A 21,162-nucleotide genomic window follows, 5' to 3' on the forward strand; every position below is an offset into this window, starting at 1 on the left:
CGGCTGCCTGTTTTGTACCATCTTCACTTTAATATTCATTCCACAACTTCATACTGAGCACCCACTACGGGCCAGATACTGTCCTACACAGTGGGTTGGTGCAGAACGTGACCAGAAGGTCCCTGCTGACACGGAACTCACATTTTACTGGAGTAAGATAGGTAATCAATGAGTTAAACTAATGACATAATTTCAGAAGGTGTTAAATGTTATCAAGAAAATAAAATAGGGTAATAGCATAGGAAATGAATAGGGGATGAGAGTAATATAGGAAAAGCCTATATGGCATTTGATTTAAGCCCTGGAATGGTGTTGGACCTTGGCTTATGAAGGTCTGGGGAAAGCGTGTTCCAGGTGGAGGGAAAAGCAGGGCAAAGGCTCCGAAGCGAAGCAGGGATGTGATCTCTCAGATCTTCCTGACTCAACACGTCCAAAGTGGTTCTCTTGAGTGCCCTGCTCCCACAAGCTTGCTCCCCACTCTTCCCCATCTTGGTAAAATGTACTATTCCTTCCGAACCAGAAACTTATGAGTCTCCGTGCGTGTGTGTGTGTGTGTGTGTGTGCGCGCGCACGCGTATAAATGCTCTTTTCTCTCCACCATTCTACATTAGGTCCCTATCATCTCCCCCTTAGAATTAATTACTGCCTCGTCTACGTACTTCACACACCGCATCTGTCAGGTTGAATTTTTATCAGTTGTTTGCCAACTGCAACCCTGGGAAGGGTGTTTTCCTGCCTTGCAATATTACACACTCTGAAACAGGACATGACTTCTGTGTCTTACTTATATTTGTGAGGTTGGTTGTCTGATTTGATTGTGTAGTCTGGTTGTCTCAATTGCATGAGAAGTGTCATATTGCTTTATTTCCCTTAAAATACAACTACATTAGACCCCTAAGCCCCACCCACCCCACTGGGTGGAAAATTCAACCTCAGTCCACTTTAGAGCTCTCGGCACCGCCTCTTGTGAAGGTCTCCAGGTTTTCACAAAGCAAAACACTCAGGGAGGCTGTTCAGCCTTCGCTCAGCATGGGCTCCTCTGACCTACCCTCAGTCAAGCCCTCGGGGCACCTTGAAGATGAAGGGGAAAGACCTCTCAGAAGGAAAAGAAGAGTCTTTTGAGAGCCATTTGATAATTCAGCTCTGCCCGGTTCCCTATTAATGCCAAAAAGGTAAGTTTGAAACAGAAGAGAAATTAACCATCAGATTCACAGACCCACGCGTCTGAGACTCGGACTCAAACACCATCAGAGAATGTTCCCGCAAGCAGTTCTCAAACTTGGCTGCACTAACTCACCAGCCAGCTCTTGAAAACGGGATACCTGGGCCCCACCCCAGGCCATTTGGAGCCCAGGTGTTTGACTTTGGTTTTTCGTTGTTGTTTTGTTTTGTTTTGGGCTGCGCCATGCAGCATGCGGGATCTTAGTTCCCCCATCAGGGATCAAACCCGTGCCCCCTGCAGTGGAAACACGGAGTCTTAACCACTGGACTGCCAGGGAATTCCCTGTTTCCGTTTTTTAAAACTTTCCCACACGATTCTACCGCACAGGGAGGGGCAGGAACAGCGGGCTGGAGCGAACTCCCTGGGAAACGCAGCATCGTCTAAGAACCACCATCACCTGCACAGGTGCTTCCTCCTCAGGTGCCTCTTGGTGGATGAGCAGGTCACTCTTCTTCACCAAATACGTTTTATGACTTATTGTTGAGTCTTCCTTCAACATAAATTATACACAGTCAACAAGGTTGGCTCTGCATCAGTTCTGAAGGCCACTTTCTGAATGTCGCCCGCTAGACCTGAATGGGATCTAATGAGGACACTGGCCTTGGGAGGATCAGTGGGCATGGCTGGAGAGAGCTCTCTTAGGGCTTCTCTTCTCTATGGCTCCCTCTGGTATCCCCCAAGTGCTTCTTTCCTGGTCTCTCTAGAAAAGTCTGCTGTCCATCTTTCCTGGACGCAGGCTTCCCATCGCAGACCTGTCTTAAAATCGGGGCTGATGATGGCACAAGGCTCCCCACCACTAACCAGACCTCTGCTCTGGGGAGAAGCACATCCAGCCTGCCCCCTCCCATGGCATTTGCCATGAAGCTTTGCGTGGTTCCTTCAGATGCCCTCTTCCTTAGCTCTGCCTCTCCAAATCCTACTCTTCTTCTCAGACCCAGTTCTGGCCCCATCTCTCTTCTTCCAGAAGAATCCTCCCCCTGCTCACACCACTCATCTTCACTCCCGTGCCCTCACAGGGCTTAACCAGATTCAGCCTTACTGGATCATTGCTTCATATCTTTCCAACTATTTATTTACCTATTTAGAAAGAGTAGAGGTTTTAAAATCAGATATTTATTTAGTCTGCCTTGTAATATCTAAGTGACTTTGGATGAGTTATTTAACTTCTGTTATACGTAAAGGAGATATGTATGTGAAAGCTCTAGCTCAGAGCCCAGTACATACAATTGAATTGTACCACATGCTCATTTTACCTATATTAGTTCATCTGTATGCCCTCAGGGGTGGGGCAGGGTGAGAGGGAAAGATCAAATTCAGTAGTGTGGGCAGGTTCTACACAATGAGTGTGTAGTGCAAGTGCGTGTGAGACGAGAGGCCAGCTGTGTCCTCGGCTGGTCTTGGTGCCCACCGGCCCGTCATAGGAGGAACATTCCCGGGCGCTGAGGGTGTTTCTAATTAAACATGGGGGTGTTTTTCATGCATTGTGGTCTCCAGACATGGGCCAGCTATCTCATCTGGAGCTCTACTGAAAAAGCAATGATCTGAGAATTGGAAGAATGAGTTTCCAAGGTGGCGCCTTTAAGGGATTTTTCAAAAATCATCTCCACTGCACTCAAATGTTGCCTTATATGGACTTTCAAATCTTACCCCTGCATATGAGACTATTCCAGTATAGCTGAATTCAATAAATGCTCGTCTCTTTTCCTACCCAATGGGCATGAACTTACTTCCTGCATCTAATCCAGTTCTGGAGTAAAGTACTGCTCAGTTAATACTTATTGACTGATTCATGGGGAAGATGATCAACCGTACTTTTAATAACAGCCACTCTTAACTGAGACTCTCAGCCCCATCACTTTGTGTAGCCTCAAGTAAACCATAATAAAGTGAGGCTTCCATTAAATCTGACAGTTTTCCTACTTAAAGTTTGCATGATAAAGTTTATCTTTTCGATGAGAAGAGCATTACTTTTACTACCTGCTCAGTTTAGTTAGCTCTGAATCAATAGAGCAACGCTTCCTTTAGAAGAATGAATTTATTTACCTCCAGTTCACACTCCATCTTCTTTCTAATTTCTTTCACGTCATTGTGGTACTGTTGGCGTATTTCTTCTAGCTGCTTCCAGTATTCCTGGAAAGCAATCCCAATCCCGAAATGTTAAATGTTTGTGAACAACTTGACAGAATAATCTCTAGACAGCCTATGATTTTATTTTTATTTTCTTTTTTGTTTTTGGCCGCGCCTCGCAGCATGCGGGATCGTAGTTCCCCGACCAGGGATCGAACCCGCACCCCCTGCAGTGGAAGCGCAGAGTCTTAACCACTGGGCCGCCAGGGAAGTCCCCAAGACAGCCTATGGATTTCGAAATGTGTGATATATAGTAAGGGAAAAGCTGTTGCTCCCAAAAATGATAATCTGCCTTACACTTTGGCTGTGGTACTTCCCCCCAGTGAGGATACGGCCTCTTGGGACAATCTCATTTTTATATATAACCCCAAATGCATTACTGACATACAATTACTTTATATATAATCCTGTTATAGGTTGAATTTTGTGCCCCCCCCAAAAGATACGTTGGAGTCCTTAGCCCCAGGACCTCAGAATGTGATCTTATTTGGAGACAGTGTCATTGCAGATGTGAGTAGTTAAGCTAAGATGTGGTCACACTGGGGCAGAGTGGGTCCCTAATGCATATGGCAGGTGTCCTGTTCAGAAGACGGCCACACCAGGAGGATGCCATGTCCGGTGGCAGAGACTGGAGTTGTGGCTCTGCAAACCAGGGCATCTGAACATCATGGACCAGCCACCGGAAGCTAGCAAAAGGCAAAGAAGGATTCCCCTCCAGGTTTCAGAGGGAGCGTGGCTCTGCTGACACCTTGACTTTGGACTTCAAGCCTCCAGAACTATACGACAATAAATTTCTGTTGTTTAAAACCGCCCGGTTTGTTGTAAGGCAGCCCTAGGGAACTAATACAAATTTCAGAAATGTTCAGGATGGACAGTTACTTTATCAATCTGAGGTAAAAAGCCTTGTGAACTCATCGACACTGCATTCTCTGAGAAGGTGAAATACATATCTCTCTCTCCCCTGAACCCCAGCATGGCGCGTCACACAACTGTGTCCAACAAGTGTTTGTGTAACGGGCTCTCTCAGGTGCACCGTAGACGCTAAAAGCAACACCCCACTACAGTACAAAAGACAATGAGAGAAGTACAATGGTAGCCCTGGAAGCAGACAGTTTTTAACCTGTTCTTTCCTTTCATTTCTCCGGAACTGCAGCTCCTGGAATCCAGGCTCTTCCCCATTACTTCTTAGCTTTTGTCTCTGGTTGTGATTTGGCTCAGCGGAAGATGGACGAATACCCTATTATTAGAATGAAATAATTTATAAAGCGTACTTGCATTTTGGAAACATCTTATGATTTGACCTTGACCCTCATCCTTTAAACAATAATTATATCATCAATCTCAGTATTTGGGAGTTTGTTTGTTTTTTTTATACTGAGCAGTAGAATTTTCTTAGTTTAAGTGTGAAACATTTAAAAAGTAAAGAAAATAAAACCATTTGTGTTGTCTAGCCTAAGCAATCAATATTTTACGCTACCATGTGAGACACCTAGATTCATTTTCTGAACTGCTAAATTATAATTGTGAAATCAAAGTTCTGTAAAAGTTTAGCAACCCCTGGAGCATGAGATTAGGTAGGGGAAGAGAACTAGAACTTTTGAGCAGTTCAAAATAAGAGCAATACAAATAGGAGGTGTAACCAAGCTCGCTCAACCCCAGAATTTTGACACTATATTTAAGAGTAAAGGTTAACTTTCATTTCAAATAAAATACAGTAGTCCCTCTTTGAAAATGTGTAGAATTCTAATAAAATAGAATCAAAGAATTGCAGCACTGAAAGGGACCTTGAAGCCCATCTACAGCTTTTATAGAAAAGGAAATTGAGGTTCAGAGAGGTGGCATGTCCTGCCTAAGGTCACATAGCAAGTGATGGAGCCAGGGAAGGTACTGGGCTTCCCAGACCCTAACTGAAGCCTATTCCCATTATTCTTCTTTAGCTATTAAAAACCGGGGAAAGTGGAGAATAGTCTTAATCATCTATGTGGAATGAACTTTGACTTGAGGATCCATGAATATTTGTGAACAGAGAAAGCATTAGAAAATTCCTGATGGCTTCTTATATTTGGTATTTTACTTACCAATTGCTTTTCCACTTTCAGCTTATGTTGTTGAGCTTCACATTTCCTCTGAAGGTATTCAGCAAGCCTTAGGAAATACAAACGTTCAGCCTGAGTAGAAATTTTAACTCATCATAGGCACCAATTCGACAAGTGAATTTTCAGCTTTGTAATGAGACTCACAATTCACCTGTGACGTTCTGAGTTCAAGAAGTAATTCAAAGTTACAGAATGTGTACATTGGAAAAGAAGATATCTTTGAAATCAAGAAGAAAGGGAGGTAAAGAGAACAGTAAAACTGGGGATACAGGAGAGGATAGAACCGAAAAATATTCTGTTACAATGATTTTTCCTCAGGGCAGGAATCAGTCCACCCATAGTCTATAATATGTCGAAGGGAAAAAGAAAAAACCCATAGCAGGATCTTCTCATGCTGTGTGCAGGTATCTAATCTATAGCCTTGTCACCCTGACTGCACTGAGAGCTGCTCGTCTGTTGCCTGCATGATACTCTGAGCTCCTTAGAGCAGGATGGGGGCCCCTCCCTTCACCTCTGCTCCTCACGCTGGCTCACAAATGCTTAATGAATAAAGAAATGAGGCCTTCTCCATCTCTCACAATGTTTAAGTATTTTTCCAGCACAATTCTGGTCAATTCTAGTCAAACCATTTTCAGGTTTGTACCTGTGTTCTAGATATTTATCTTTTTTTCATAATTTCCTACAAGAATTTCTGTAATTACAGATTGCTAAACAAAAACTACCACATTTCAGATCATAGTATGAGCTAGTGATAAAGTTCTTTGGAATTCTAGCAACTTCCTGGGCTCCAAAGACAGAACTGCCATTTCAGAAACTCCTTTAGGCACATCAGGATGAGTGGTCCCCAGTTTCTGAAGAGTCAAGTTAATAAATCAGCCGTTTAGAAATATGATGAAATCATAAACTAGTTATGGTCTTTGGGCCTTAGTTCCCCATCTGTAAAATGGGCACAATACCAATCTCACAGGGGGTGATGTGAGGATTAGAAGAGAGAAGTTCTGTGAAGGTTCCTGACCAGCGTCTGACACACTGATTGTGCTTGACTCAGCTGAGGGCTAACATGTAGCACTCCTCTCAGAAACTTATCTCCATGAGAAAAACTATTCAGTCATCCAGGGGCTTTCCAAGAGACATTCTTTCTCTCTCTGTCTATCTCTCTCTGTCTTTCTTTCTCTCCCCAACTCTCTATACGTTCTTATTCCTCCAGACGAGTACATCAAGACTTGATTCCCATGGAATTGGAGCTCTGATAGAGAGAAAGCTGGGCAGGGGGCCTGGAAGAACAATGAGGAGGGGTTGCCAGTCATCAGAGGGGCATCCTGGAACAGAGTAAGATGATGGGCAGCAGCATACAGGGAAGAAAAGGACCTTTTTACCATTTTATGTGAGAGTTTGGGAGATACAATCATACATAATCAAAATAATTGATAGTTTGCCAGCTCTCATATCTAGACAAAGGGTGGAAGACACAGTTTCCCAGTGGCTGAGAAAAGGGAAAGGGAGTTTTGTGCCTGTACCTAGTTCTTATGTAAAATATGTCACTCATTAGTTGAGTCCTATATGAATATTATAATTTTAACTAATGGAACACATAACTTTTGATGATCATGGAGGTCATTAAAAATATATTATGAAGATGGAAAAAACCATAACCGCACCCAATATCTTTAAAACTAAAATGTCTACTTTTCCCACCACGCATTTCTGGAGAAATCATTCTTTTATTATTCTTGCTTATCTAATTTTCATTAGCTATCTGATGAGATCACCATCATATAGACTCATATGTTTCATTGTTTGTCCAAAATTTCAACAATAAATAACCACAGACACCAAAAGTTAGCAAATTCCCAACACTGAAAGAAAAAATGTGATGGCAAAAGCATTTTAAAAAAATGACTCTCAGACTTCGGTCTTCAGGGCTGTGGATGGGTGTCAATCATTCTGATCACAGAACACTGACATCAGTGTGAAAGAAACCATTAAAAGTATTGTAGATCTGTAGAAATTTGTTATGGAGTAAACTTTTTGAAAGTACACCATAATAATATTATTTTCTTTCTAATACATCCATATTCTGAAAAATCCCAAGAATATAAATACTAAATGAAATATATTTCACTTTTCAGTAGGTGTCAAATTATAATCTGATTACAATTCAATTATTATTTATTAATATTAATAATATTAATATTAATATTTGGAAAATGATACATATACAACTATTTTTATCACTCCCAGATAGTGGAATTTACTAGGAAAAAGAAAAAGACATTAAAAATTCAAGAGCATTAATCTGTTCCCACAGTCAAATGGCTACATGAATAAGATTAGCTACATCAAAGTTAAGATGAAAAAGGGTCAAGGGAACTGTGAATTAAGTATTTTAAATGAAGAGTCTGGAAGTTCTTCCCAGATGTTTTAGGAGAATTTGGAAGGACTTCAGAATAAATGTTGATATAGCAAACTATTTTCAGAGGACCAAAGTTTAAGTAGACTATGACATTACCATTGACCTGGAGATGGACTGTGGCTTTCTTCCTGATTATAATTCTCCTCAACTCTGGTATCTTTTTGAGGAACATAGTGGTAATTTTGTCCATTGGCTCTCTTCCTCAACAAGTCAAGTTGAGCATAATAATGATCATAATGTCCACACACTGCAGCAAGTTTGGGTCCTTCTACTATTTTTATCTGAGGGATTAAAAAGAAGAGAGATATTTTAAAAACACATGATTAAAATCTATAACAATTGACAGTTTGATAGTGACCATAGCTATGACAAGGCATTGAAGCTATCTTGTTTTTGCTCTAGACTTGTTTTTGAGTAATGTTAGAATCCCCAAATCCTCGAACTGAAAAATGTTTTAGAAGTCTAAGTACTGTAGTGCAGTAGTTTATAATTTTGCTAAGGTGTGAATATGAATCATGTATACTTCATGGCTAGTGTATCAAAAATACTTAGCGAGTGAGTATCTATCCAACCCAAGATCTGAAACTAAACTCAGCATTATTATTTCTTATTTTTCATAAATTTATTTACACCTTACTAGACTTTATGGGAGAATACTGTACTTTATTGTGCAACTCACAGATTTGGGGATTTGCAAAACGTTTAGGTTCTGATAAATTTACTAAATACAAAATGGCAACATGACTGGAAGGAAAGAAGATGCTGCATCACTCAGAGTCAATTCTTCCTGTGTAAACACAAGGAAAGTCATGTAACAGCTGTGACCAGCTTATGACCATCTCAAGCTAGCCTCACCACCCTTCCCAACCAGAACAGAATAAGAGGAGGAGAACCAGAAACAAATGTTTATCTTAGCATTCCTTAGTAGAGGCCACTGAGCTGGAAGACAAGAATCAGACCAGATTAACATACGAAAACCAGTCAAGACCCTGTTGCTAAATAGCAAAATAGGGTCAATTTATGGTGACCATGCTATCCACTTAACAGTTGCTAACAAAAGAAAAAAAGAAGATCAAACCTTTGGAAAGGCCTGGAACTTATAGTTGGAAATATGAGTAACCAAACAAGTGGTTAAAACTGAAATTTCCTCACTGTAAAGAAGTAACACATTACATTCTTTGTTCTTTTTAATGCTATATGGCTCATATATATATACATATGAACCATATGGAATTGTAGATATTTAACCATCTTTAACTTACAAAAATGGCACATTTATATAGTTCTATTCAAATATTAAAGTAAATGTATAAAATTTGGCTTATCAGTCTAAACATAGATTGTATATTTATTTTAAAAATCTTTTAAAGTGTGAAGTCATTTTCTTAGTTTTACAATGTTTGCCTATGTACAACCCAAAGAAGTTACTACTAATTACTTGAAAAATGGCTAGAAATAGAGAAAAGTATTGGAGGGAAAAAACAGCTTCTTTAGGATTTTCTCTGAAGTCCCAAATGGTAATGAGAACATCAGAGATGGCTCCTGTGCAGACCTGTTCATTTCATTGCATTAGGAGAAACTTTCAAAGGATTAAGAAAATGTCAATGTGTTCTCCTAACTTCATCCATCCTTGAGTCTTTTAGATGTTTGTTTTTGGTTTTTTTTGTCTCTGAAAGGGTTTGCTACAGAGTATCCTAAATCACAACATACTTTATACCATGAGCCTTCTTTTTTTTTTACCATGAGCCTTCTTTTAAAATACAATTTTTCAATTAAAATACAATAGCCATTTTTATGTACCAGAAGCATTTCACTAGCATAAACTAAAAGATTCAACATTCTGCTGAAGTGGATTCAAATAACTGGCATAAAGAAACTCTGGGGAAAAAAATCAATGATTATATAATAAAAATTTCTCAATTATATATAACATCAGAATTAAGAGTATGAAATGCATGTTTTCTGCCACTATGCTACTCACTTGTCCTATATAGAAAAACCTTATTTACTTAAAGAAATTAAAATAATTTGAATTATAAAAAGAAAACAAAAACTAATGTATAGAATACTTATAAGGAAATACAGCATTGTTAAAAATAACAACTTGAAGCTGTCCCATGAAGTACCACTTTAATGTTCATTACAGAATTTTATTACAAGTACAAAACTAGTGAACCCCCAAGTAATGACCTTGTACCTCATGAACATATGCAAGTAGTTCTGTAGAATATGCCATCCACTAAAAAAAACAGAGGAAGGGTTTAGCATGACTTACAGATATGGGCTTCTGGGCTCCAGCTGGCGGTCTCCATTCATTTCTATATAATATGTCCTTCCTTTTAAATGGCACTGATATCCTTGATCTTGGCAGGCACTTTCCCTGGAATCTCACTTTCTGTATTTTAAAATCTTATTTAACCAAAATAAAACAACTTAATTTTTTAAAAATTTCCACATCATTAATATTATGCTTGTGAGAGTTTAAGTATAAGGGGCATTTCATAACACAGTAAGTTCTGTTTAACCAGAGACATTTATACCCATGGAGAGAAGTGCTGATGGAAAATTACTACACATTTTCTTTGAATGAAGGAAACCATTTTTTCCAGTGTTCCTTTACATATTTCCAGTAATATATAACACTACTTTTTAAAAATTGGGGAATTAACATTTACGGAAACAATATGCATAACATAATGGCATATTTAGTAATTAAGTTATTAACTAAATTAATTTAATTACAAGTAATTAAATGTAGTCATCAGAGCTTGGGTTATCTGGCCACAGCATTCATGTTGCATTGTTGTTTGAAATGGATGAATAGGTCTTCAAATATATTTGTGTTTGTCACCTTCAAAATGTGTTCTTGGGGCTTCCCTGGTGGCGCAGTGGTTAAGAATCCGCCTGCCAGTGCAGGGGAAGCAGGTTTGATCCCTGGTCCAGGAAGATACCACATGCCGTGGAGCAACTAAGCCTGTGCGCCACAACTACTGAGCCTCCGCTCTAGAGTCCACGAGCCACAACTACTGAAGCCCTCGCGCCTAGAGCCCATGCTCCCCAACAAGAGAAGCCACCGCAGTGAGAAGCCCACGCACCGCAACGAGGAGTAGTCCCCGCTCGCGGCAACTAGAGAAAGCCCGCGCACAGCAACAAAGACCCAACACAGCCAAAAATAAATAGAAAAAAAAAATGTGTTCTTGTTTTCCTATCTGTCCTATATTAGAAATGTAGACAATACACTTTCTCTCGTCCTCTACTTATCTACTTTCTAAACATGCTCAATCTCGACTAATATATAATGATGGCAAACGAAATTAAACACGGCAGAATCATTAATTCACTTTCCCTTTATAACTTTCCTCACTTTATTTTCTCCATCACAGTGGATAATATTTCCCTATCACCGCTCCTTGGAGAGATTTTCTACTCCTCGTCCTTAAAGTTGAGACATGTGGTTATGGCTAAAATTCCTGCTGCTCTTATTTCACAATATCAATTGAATCAGTAATTTTTCTCTTTAACGTCTGTCTGTCTGTCTCTCTTTCACACACACACACACAGTACTTCATCAGCTGATTCCTAACACCACCACTACAACTGCTTCTCCATTTATCATTACCATAAAGTATCAGCTGCTTTCTTTGGGGGTCACATAGTAACGTTCTCCCACTGTTACCAATTAGGTCCGAGATCCTAACGTCAGCTCCAACAGGCCTCTGCAGGAGAACTCTTAATCGCCAGTCCATTCTCTCTATTTCAGAAAAATAAGCTTCCTTTCATGATTTCATGTCTGTCTGTGAACCTTCTTTGACTCTCTATCCCTTCCCTACACAAAAGTTAAGTTTAGGTTCTACCTCTCTGAGCATCTCATTATCAGCACATCCACTGCTTCATCAAGTTTTGCCGACTGATGAGAAGAGAGGAGATGAATCCTCCAGGTCATGCATAAACTAGATATACAGGCACGCCCCCAGGTCACCACCTGACAAGATAATTTATCTTCTGCTGATACTGCTCATATTTTTTTAATGTTCATGTTCAACATATTTGGAGGAATTTCTCTGCTAAAGTTATCAGCCATATATTATAAATCATTGCATGAGACGTAACAAATGTTTTTTGATTGCACGGTTAAATCATCCTTACCTGGGACCACCTTCCCAGCAGGTTGAGAAGCAGACGATCTTGCTTTATGTCTGAGGGTGTGATTGAATTCTTCCTGAATGACCTAAAATCAAACACTGTGTCAGGACCTGCTAGTAAAAATCTCTGTCAAAATCCAAACAGAACCGCCTCAAAACTCACCTCGGGAGTCAAGTATTTGGCGATAAGGTTCTCTAAAAAGGGCCTTTTCAAAATGGAACTAATGGATGGTCGATCTCGGGGAGATACTTCAAAGAGCTGGGATATTAAGGACTGTAGGTCATGGGAAAACCTTGGAGATATTGGGGGAACATGAGCTTGACAAATCTTCAGAACCAGCTGGTGTAAGTTGTTACCCTCAAACTGAAAAGACAAGGAATGGTGATACTAAATCAGAGAAAAATTCAATGCTAGTATTTAAAGTAATATCAAGAAACAAAACAATGTTATATAGCTTTAATTAGAAGCACTATGGTCTACCCTGAATTGTTTCCATCAACTAATCTTTCATGAGTAGATACTGTAGGCAGTTATTCAATGAAATGTTGTCCTACTTAAAACAAGGGTTTTTTTAGTTTTTTTCTTATTATCAAAATATTTACTCATTCTAAAAAACTGGAAAGTATAGGAAATTATAAACAGGGAAAATACATACAATTTCACCACCCAGAGGTATAGTTCCTTCTAGTCTTTTTAAAAATAATGTTTATTTTACAAAGTTGAGATAATAACAATATGAAATTTTACATTTTGCTTTTTAAATTAACATAACATAAACCATTTCCTCAAAAATTCTTCATAAACCAGAAAACATTCTATTGTATGAAATCATCATTTACACATAATGATAATGTTGGGCAGAATGGTGTGGCAGAAAAGATCAGGTTTGGGTTAGACACTTACTGACACTTACTATTTGAAAATAATGACAATAATAATAACAATAACAACAAAACGACAGCTGTGTACAAAAGAGTTAACATAGATGGTCTAAGACTGCTATCCTTAGAAAGGCCTGCTTACATTGGCCCTTGGCTGGCATCTGGGAACTTGGATTTCAGGAGAGTTCTCACCATTCCCAAAATGTTCTGAGTGGCTCTCTTTTTCCCCACACTGTGCAAACAACATGGTTTATGCTGAATACCTGCTTTCTTCCTGGGAATCTACAAGCTTGGCACATGCTAGGCAGAGGTGCCTACATGACCAGTCCCAACAAAAACCCTGGCCACTGGTAGATTACATTTCACATGTATTGTCACAACTTGTTGCTGGAGAAATCAGTGCATCCTGTGTGACTCTACTGGGAAAGGCTCTTGGAAGCTTGTGCCTGGCTTCCAACAATCTTCGCCCCATGCACCTTTTCCCTTTGCTGATTATGTATTGATATGTTCACACACAATTTATTTTTATGGAACTATGCTACATGTACTATTCTCCAACTTGGATTTTGTACTTTATAATATAGCTTGGATATCTTTCCATGTCAGTATATATGGAGCTATCATTCTTGTTAATAGCTTGTCCATATAATTTTTAACAATCTAATAAAGCCAAACATTAACCTTTTCCTCTCAAGAGGTTAATTGCATTTATATAGTTTTCAATAGTTCAAGATTAATCTGATGATTAATATACTTACAGGATGTCTGAGTGTGCAGAGCTCATATAAGACGCAGCCAAGCGACCAAATATCCCTGGGTAAGATAAGAGTTGACATGCTAAGAAATATCAATAATTCTCAATGAAAACCTTTATCTTTACAGTGCATTATATTTGTGCATTTTTACAATTTTATATAGGTTGACTAGTTTTCACAAATGCTTTCAGTACATTATCAATTCTTACTCTTACTAAGACTAGAGGGAAATTTTATAGTTTGTCAGAATCCTAGCAAAGAAAAGGTACACAAGCTTTGCTAGAATCTGATGGCTCAATATTTACTTCATGTGATGAGCTCGAAGAAAACGTGTACATGTGTGGAATTTTGAGCAATTTGGAGGAGGAAGGCAGAACTCAAACATGGATTTGTTTGATTCAAAGGGTGACATCTGGTTGATTTAGAAAGGAATATTCTACTCAAGGCTATTGACAAAACCAAAGTTAGATTAAGTGATGACCAGAGTATCTGGTACTCAATGAACTTGAAAAAAATGTGCTAAAACTAGGCCTGTGCAGGTGTCCAATGAATGACCTTTTGACCTCAGAGGGCCAAAAACACCACCCTCTGATCTTGCTAAACACCTCCATTTTTGAACACGCATCCTATGAAGAAGGATGTAACTCAGATATGTCTGTACAGAACACCAGTTACCTCACCTCTTCCCTACCTCCAATCCTCTTTCCCCATGCCTAAGACCATGCCAAAGACCACACATAAATATCTCAAGCCCCTCACCTTCAGGGAGGCAGATCTAAGACTTGTACTCCAGTCTCCTCATTTGGCTGCCTTGTGAATAAACCCTTTCTCTGCTGCAAACCTTGGTGCCCTAGCATTTGGCTTGTCTGTTCATCAGGCAAATGAATCTGGTTTCGTAACAATTACCACTAGGGTCTTCCAATTATTGAAAGCATCAGACCAGCATATTTAAATGTTGACTCAAATCCTTAAAAAGCAGTACAAGGAAACAAAGCAATGCTGCGGAGCTAGGGGTCTCTCTTTGTTGCACTGTGCTCTGCTCTGGACAGCCTGCCCTTCTACCCCGGCTATACAAGCTGCATTCCTGCTCAGCTTGCGGCCAAACCCCTTCTCAAAGTCAGAGGCTGTCTCCAAAAACATGCCTACTCTTTCACTATGTGGAGAAATGCTTACCATTCTTTTTTAGGGCTTTGCCCTCTCTTTCAAAGTCAAACAGCCAACTATCCCTTGGGTATTTTCCTAAACAAACAGACAATTAACTCCACAAAGAAACTCAGTCTTCCTGCAAAGCCAGCTGGTCCAACTGGCAGACAGCTTTGAAAAGTGAAAATTTTTCCTTCTCCTTCCATGGAAGTAAAAACTACCTCATCTTCATCTTTTATCACTGTGTATGTTAATATTACTCCTGACAGTACACTCTGGTACCACATACATAAAAGCTAGCTGAATTTTAAAGCTGGAAGATGCCTTAACAATTACCTATCTACCTATGCCTTAACAATTACCAGCTCTCTTTGTTGCAGGTAGGGGAACTGAGGCCCGCAGAGATGGACTGACTTGGTCAAATTGCCGACTGAATCAATATTAGGATTCCTGGCTGCTAAACCTGTGCTCAGACACCAGCCTCACCGTCTTCCGACCCATCTACAGCACTTTCCTGCAATAGGCTAAACAGGGCTTAGAAAGCATGAGAATCAAATACACAGATGGACATCACAGTGACTGCGATTTTCAATGTTATTCTTTCTATCACTTGCATCTTCAAAAGAAATGTCTTCTTTCTAAATAAGTTCAAAACCTTCAGAGAACACTGAAGTGGTCAGAGACAGTCAGTGGGATCCTCATTTCACAGGTGAAGAAAACGAAATTACAAAAGCACCATAAGAAAGAATGCATCAGATTTTACTGCGACTTTCGAACCAAACGTCAGCAACTCACGTTTTATTGTTGTAGGGTTTATTCTGACAGATCTCTGGGGACAAGTAGTAAGGCGTTCCAACACAAGTTCTAGCAAGTTCCATGGTACTAGCAAAATTATATTAAATAATAAAATAACAGTGTATTACTGAAGAAAGGGCTTAAGACATACACATACATGCAAGAAACAAGTATAAAAATGGACACACAAAATTTGATGTATTCACATACTAAAATAAAGCAAAACACTGTATATTAATAATATAGTAATAAAATTTGTTGATTTTTTTTAAATTAATTATTTATTTATTTATTTATGGCTGTGTTAGGTCTTCGTTTCTGCGCGAGGGCTTTCTCCAGTTGCGGCAAGCGGGGGCCACTCTTCATCGCGGTGCGCGGGCCTCTCACTATCGCGGCCTCTCCCGTTGCGGAGCACAGGCTCCAGACACGCAGGCTCAGCAATTATGGCTCACGGGCCCAGCCGCTCCGCGGCATGTGGGATCCTCCCAGACCAGGGCTCGAACCCGTGCCCCCTGCATTGGCAGGCAGACTCTCAACCACTGCGCCACCAGGGAAGCCCAAATTTGTTGATTTTTAAGCTTATAATTCACCTCCCCAAAATCTACACATTAGAAAAAATTTTATGGCTTAAAGACTGCACGAAGAGGTACCCTTGTTACATTGCAAAACTCTCACATGTAAAGACTTCCCTCTTTCCAATCACTAAAGTAATGCAATCTCATGATTTAAAATTTGGAAAACATAAAAGTAAACAAAGAAGAAAAAATTTACTCAGAATCTTAAAACCCCCAAACAACTACTGTTAAAATTCTGACATATTTCCTTCTTGTCTTCTTTCCATGCATATTTTCCACATAGCTGTGATCATAGCATATTTAAAATTCAGAATTCCCTTTTTTTTTTTTTTACTTAATATAACAAAGTTTGTTCTCACATTATCAAGAAGTCTTCCAAATCATAAATGTTAGTGGCTTTATAATATTCAGGTACATGCTGTGCTAAGTTTTATGAAATGTGACCATTTCCCAATTATTAGGCATCTAAGTTATTCCAGATTTCAAATTATCCCCTTCGAATAAATTCTCAGAAATGGAACATTTAAAAATCTCTTGATATTTATTACCACCAAACCGTCTTCCAAAACAGCTGCATCAATACATTCCCCCCAGCACGTGTGAATTTGCCTGTTTCACAAAACGCTCACTAGCTTTATACGCATTTCAGTCACACATCTCATTTGATCAGCTTACATCACACTATACATCGCCACCATCCTTCTCCTATCTACCTGCAAATTTTAATCTCAGACAAAGTAGCATCTGAATGATTTAATACACTTATATAAACAGTTATCAAAAATTATTGGGAAACCAAGCTCTTAATATCTTAATTCATGATAACTAAAAATACATATTTTGGCTGTTATCATCAGAAAGAAAATGTTTTTAAAAAGTACTTACTTGTTCAGGACTCTTGCAATACCAAAGTCCCCAAGCTTTGCAACCACTCCATTCTTGCTAAGAAAAATGTTCTGTAAGTGGAGAAAATGCTATGTTGCTGGAGATATTTCAAGAAAACAAAAGATCTGTTCTGTCTTGATTTTGTCTCCGAGATGTTACCTGTGTTTTTATGTCCCTGTGTAAGATCTTCCTGTCATGAATATGTTTCAGTCCTAGAGAAATCTGTACAAACCAACTCAGAATCTGTAGAGGGAACATGAAACAAAACTGGTGAGGAGTCTGGTGATCACTGAAATGTCTTCATGATAACATACAAGAAGAGAGGAATAATATACTTGTGTGTGTGGTTATATGAATGAAGCTAATAGGTATACCATCTTATCGTACTATTTTCTTTTTACAGCTAGAAACATGGAGGTGTGAAAAGGCAATCCAAATGTGTTGGTATGAAAAGGAACACTGCACACAGAGAAAGATAAACAGAACCAAGGAAGAGAGGGAGGCAAGTCATGATCTTCTTTTTTCTTAACATTGGGTTGCTAACTGCATCAGGAGAGTAGACAAGCAGCTCTGTTTCCTGATAACCCTAGTGCCACTGCTTTTTCCTTTTCATTGGAAGGAGGGTGTCAAGGGCAAAGAGAGAAAGAGGAAGAAGTGGAGAATCTGTGAGGTTATTAAAATTTTTAATGAAATAACATACAAGTATATAATATAAAACTAAGAAATATTCTACTTTTATACTTTTTAAAGTTTAATTTTATTTCTTAGATATCATTTTCTTAGCTGGCCATGAGCCTCTTTATTAAACTGTGTCTATACCTATAGAGATTTATTTAAATGATTCTAAAATTTCAATGATTCTTTGTCCACCAAATTATACAGAGAGAGGAAAACAATAGGAAAAAAAGCTACATTCCAGGGTTTCCCTGGTGGCGCAGTGGTTGAGAATCCGCCTGCCAATGCAGGGGACAAGGGTTCGAGCCCTGGTCTGGGAAGATCCCACATGCCGCGGAGCAACTGGGCCCGTGAGCCACAACTACTGAGCCTGTGCGTCTGGAGCCTGTGCTCCGCAACAAGAGAGGCCGCGATAGTGAGAGGCCCGTGCACCGCGATGAAGAGTGGCCCCCGCTTGCCACAATTAGAGAAAGCCCTCGCACAGAAACGAAGACCTAACACAGCCATAAATAAATAAATAAATAAATAAATAAATAAATGTAAAAACAAAACAAAACAAAAGTATCATTAAAAAAAAAAAAAAAAAGCTACATTCCAGATACTAAGATTCAGTTGTAATTTTAGTTTTTTAGTTTTGTAGTTCAAAATTGTGTAGAGAAAAGTATTTTTATTAAATGTGGCAAAATAATACCTAGATAGGAAGAAAGGAGGGTTTCTACAAATATAGAATTTAATATATAATATAAATGAGCATAGGGAGAATGCTTGATTAAATTTACAGAGGTTAGAGATACTGATTCTTTAATCATTCGTACATTCACAACATTCAATTTTTTTTTTTTTGGCTGCGTTGGGTCTTTGTTGCTGTGCGGGGGCTTTCTCTAGCTGCAGTGAGCGGGGGCTACTCTTCGTTGTGGTGCACTCATTGCGGTAGCTTCTCTTGTTATGGAGCACGGGCTCTAGGTGTGCGGGCTTCAGTAGTTGTGGCACACGGGCTCAGTAGTCGTGGCTCGCGGGCTCAGTAGTCGTGGCTCACGAGCTCTAGAGCGCAGGCTCAGTAGTTGTGGCGCATGGGCTTAGTTGCTCTGCGGCATGTGGGATCTTCCCGGACCAGGGCTCGAACCTGTGTCCCCTGCACTGGCAGGCGGATTCTTAAGCACTGCGCCACCAGGGAAACCCACAACATTCAATTTAACTCTAGGAGGAAATTATTTGGGCCTGATGCTCTTAAATGCTAAAAGAGAACAAAGAAACAAATGCCCTAAAGAAAGATGGCAGGCCATTCCTGTGCCCTGCTTGAGGCCGTGGCCTTTCCCATCAATTGCACAGGCCCTGAGTCCAATTCTTCAGCCCCCACCCCACACACCTGTCTCCTTCACGAGTACAACTCCCAAGAGGGTATCAAAGGGAGCTCAGACTATAGAAGAAAAATGTGTTTGTGCAAAGAGAAAATGAGACCTGAGGCCATTATTCTTCACCTTCTCTCTCCTCTCTCTTAACAGCCAATGAAGCTAAATAGCCACTGCTTAGAAGAGCTTCTATCCTCCCTAGCAAAGTGGGATAGCTATTTTAAAACAGAGTACCCAACGATAAAAGGAAGAAAAGTGAAGCTATAAATACATCACATTTTAAATGGCTAAGGAACATCCACATTCACTTTTTTTTTCCGCCATGAAGATTTATCTCAGAGGCATCCTACATGAGATTGTCCAAAAATAAGACACGGTTCTTTCTCAAGCAAAGTTCACTCTCAAAAAGAGATTCAATTTAAGTTCAATTGCAAATGTTCTAGGCTAGACCTATCAAGAATACTGATCCATTATTTTATAGTTTGAATTTCTCTTCCACAAAGCATGCTTCATATAAACACAGTCTATTACTTATGACATTATAAATTTAATCCCCCAATATAAATTAAAAGGCAAATTAGAACAGTTTTTACCTGATCTTCACTAAGTAACACTCCCCGTTGTCTTCTGATCCTTTTCATGAGATCCCCTCCATCACAGTACTCCATCACAATAAACAGCCTGTTGTTCTCTATAAGAAAAGGCATCATTCGGTGCTGGATGGGTTTCAAATATTTACTAATTATTTGCCTTTAAGTTCTAAAAGGTGGAGAATATAACAGAAAAATGCAGTACATAATGGTTTAAACCCTGGCTGTAGAATCAAGATGGATTGGGCTCTAATCCCACTTCACCACTTAAATTTCTTAGCTCTGTGACTCTGGGCAAATTATTTTAATTTCTCTGTGCCTCGTTATTTCATCTGTCAGATGGAGATAATAATATACAAACTCCTCTTGGGATTGTTTTATCTTTCCTCATTTAATCTTTTCAATGGTTTAATCCATGTCACATACTTAGAACAATACCTACACATAATGAGAGTTCAATAAATGTGAGCAATTATTTTTAATACATTCCTGCAGGAGGTTGGAAATCTGCTATAAAAAAGCAGCTGTGAATCTTTTTCAACACCTCAGGAAGAATTAATACACCCTTGAATTTGGGCATGAACTTTTATTTGTATGGGGCTTATTCAACCATGTTGTTGAGTACAGTAGACACACTTCTAACTGACCTCTGCCTGACCTACTCACTAGATTGATGGGCACTCTTCATCACCGCCGCCCGCTCAAGGTTACCCTGGGGGCTTCTGGACTCACCTATGCCCAGGTACCTCTGCTCCCACTGATTCTTACCAAGATCACTGTGTTCATTCCCAAATTTCTTTATGCCAATTATACTTGCTATTGTGATTATTACATCAACTGATGAAAGATGAATGGGAAAAGGAAGATGTGATTATTTCTACAAAAACTACATTGAATCCCGTGGAGGACTCAGTAAAAGTGAGTAGCTAAAAAAAAAAAAAAAAAAAAGTCACTGACGTAAATGTTGGGTGGAAGCAGTGGAAAATAACGGGGAAGCTTTCGTAAGGCTGTGCACAGAGAGTATCTGTAAATTCTTACTCCACTCTAAAGAAAAGAAATTGGAAATTATAAATTGGGGGTGGGGGGAGCCCTATGTAAGGAAGAATATTCCAAACTCCAATCAGTGGACTCATAATCAAAGACAAGGCCTTGGTCTTACATCAGAAGTTTGGCAAATGATTTTGTATTTATAGATTAAAATAAGTTTGTATGATTTCCTGCTTAATCAGCTTTTTTCTTTAACCAACCAACTACCAGATGGGTTCTTGTTAGAATAAGGGCTTCTACTAACTTTTTTGTTTCTCCCACTAGTTTGTGGGTTCCCTGAAGACAGACTCCATACTTAGTACTTTTGTATTCCCTGTACCTGGCACATGGAAGGGGCTTAATAAAGGTTTGTGGAGTGGTTTCATAAAAACATCTAAGGAACACAAAATGATTGCATAAAATCAGGCTTATCAGCAAGTGTTAAACTTTCTAGTATTTTGCCCTGTAATTATTAAGTATTCATTCA

The 21,162-nt window shown here is 39.3% G+C and overlaps 1 protein-coding gene across 2 annotated transcripts in view; it reads right to left on the bottom strand.

Moving 5' to 3' along the window:
• The window catches only part of NEK5 (NIMA related kinase 5), a 70,487-nt gene that overhangs the window by 30,471 nt on the left and 18,854 nt on the right, over positions 1 to 21,162 (bottom strand). For both annotated transcript variants that reach the window (XM_061170633.1, XM_061170634.1), the window contains exons 4-16: positions 19,653 to 19,750; positions 17,195 to 17,278; positions 17,036 to 17,106; positions 15,576 to 15,662; positions 13,641 to 13,695; positions 12,164 to 12,364; positions 12,005 to 12,086; positions 10,134 to 10,267; positions 7,955 to 8,139; positions 5,428 to 5,494; positions 4,470 to 4,586; positions 3,266 to 3,352; positions 1,620 to 1,712 (exon numbers count right to left, since the gene is read on the bottom strand). In XM_061170633.1, coding sequence (XP_061026616.1) covers positions 1,620 to 1,712; positions 3,266 to 3,352; positions 4,470 to 4,586; positions 5,428 to 5,494; positions 7,955 to 8,139; positions 10,134 to 10,267; positions 12,005 to 12,086; positions 12,164 to 12,364; positions 13,641 to 13,695; positions 15,576 to 15,662; positions 17,036 to 17,106; positions 17,195 to 17,278; positions 19,653 to 19,750 — 1,361 coding nt within the window. The remainder of the gene's footprint in view (positions 1 to 1,619; positions 1,713 to 3,265; positions 3,353 to 4,469; positions 4,587 to 5,427; positions 5,495 to 7,954; positions 8,140 to 10,133; positions 10,268 to 12,004; positions 12,087 to 12,163; positions 12,365 to 13,640; positions 13,696 to 15,575; positions 15,663 to 17,035; positions 17,107 to 17,194; positions 17,279 to 19,652; positions 19,751 to 21,162) is intronic.

This window comes from Eubalaena glacialis, chromosome 16, assembly GCF_028564815.1.
Source record: "Eubalaena glacialis isolate mEubGla1 chromosome 16, mEubGla1.1.hap2.+ XY, whole genome shotgun sequence".
Lineage (NCBI taxonomy): Eukaryota > Metazoa > Chordata > Mammalia > Artiodactyla > Balaenidae > Eubalaena > Eubalaena glacialis.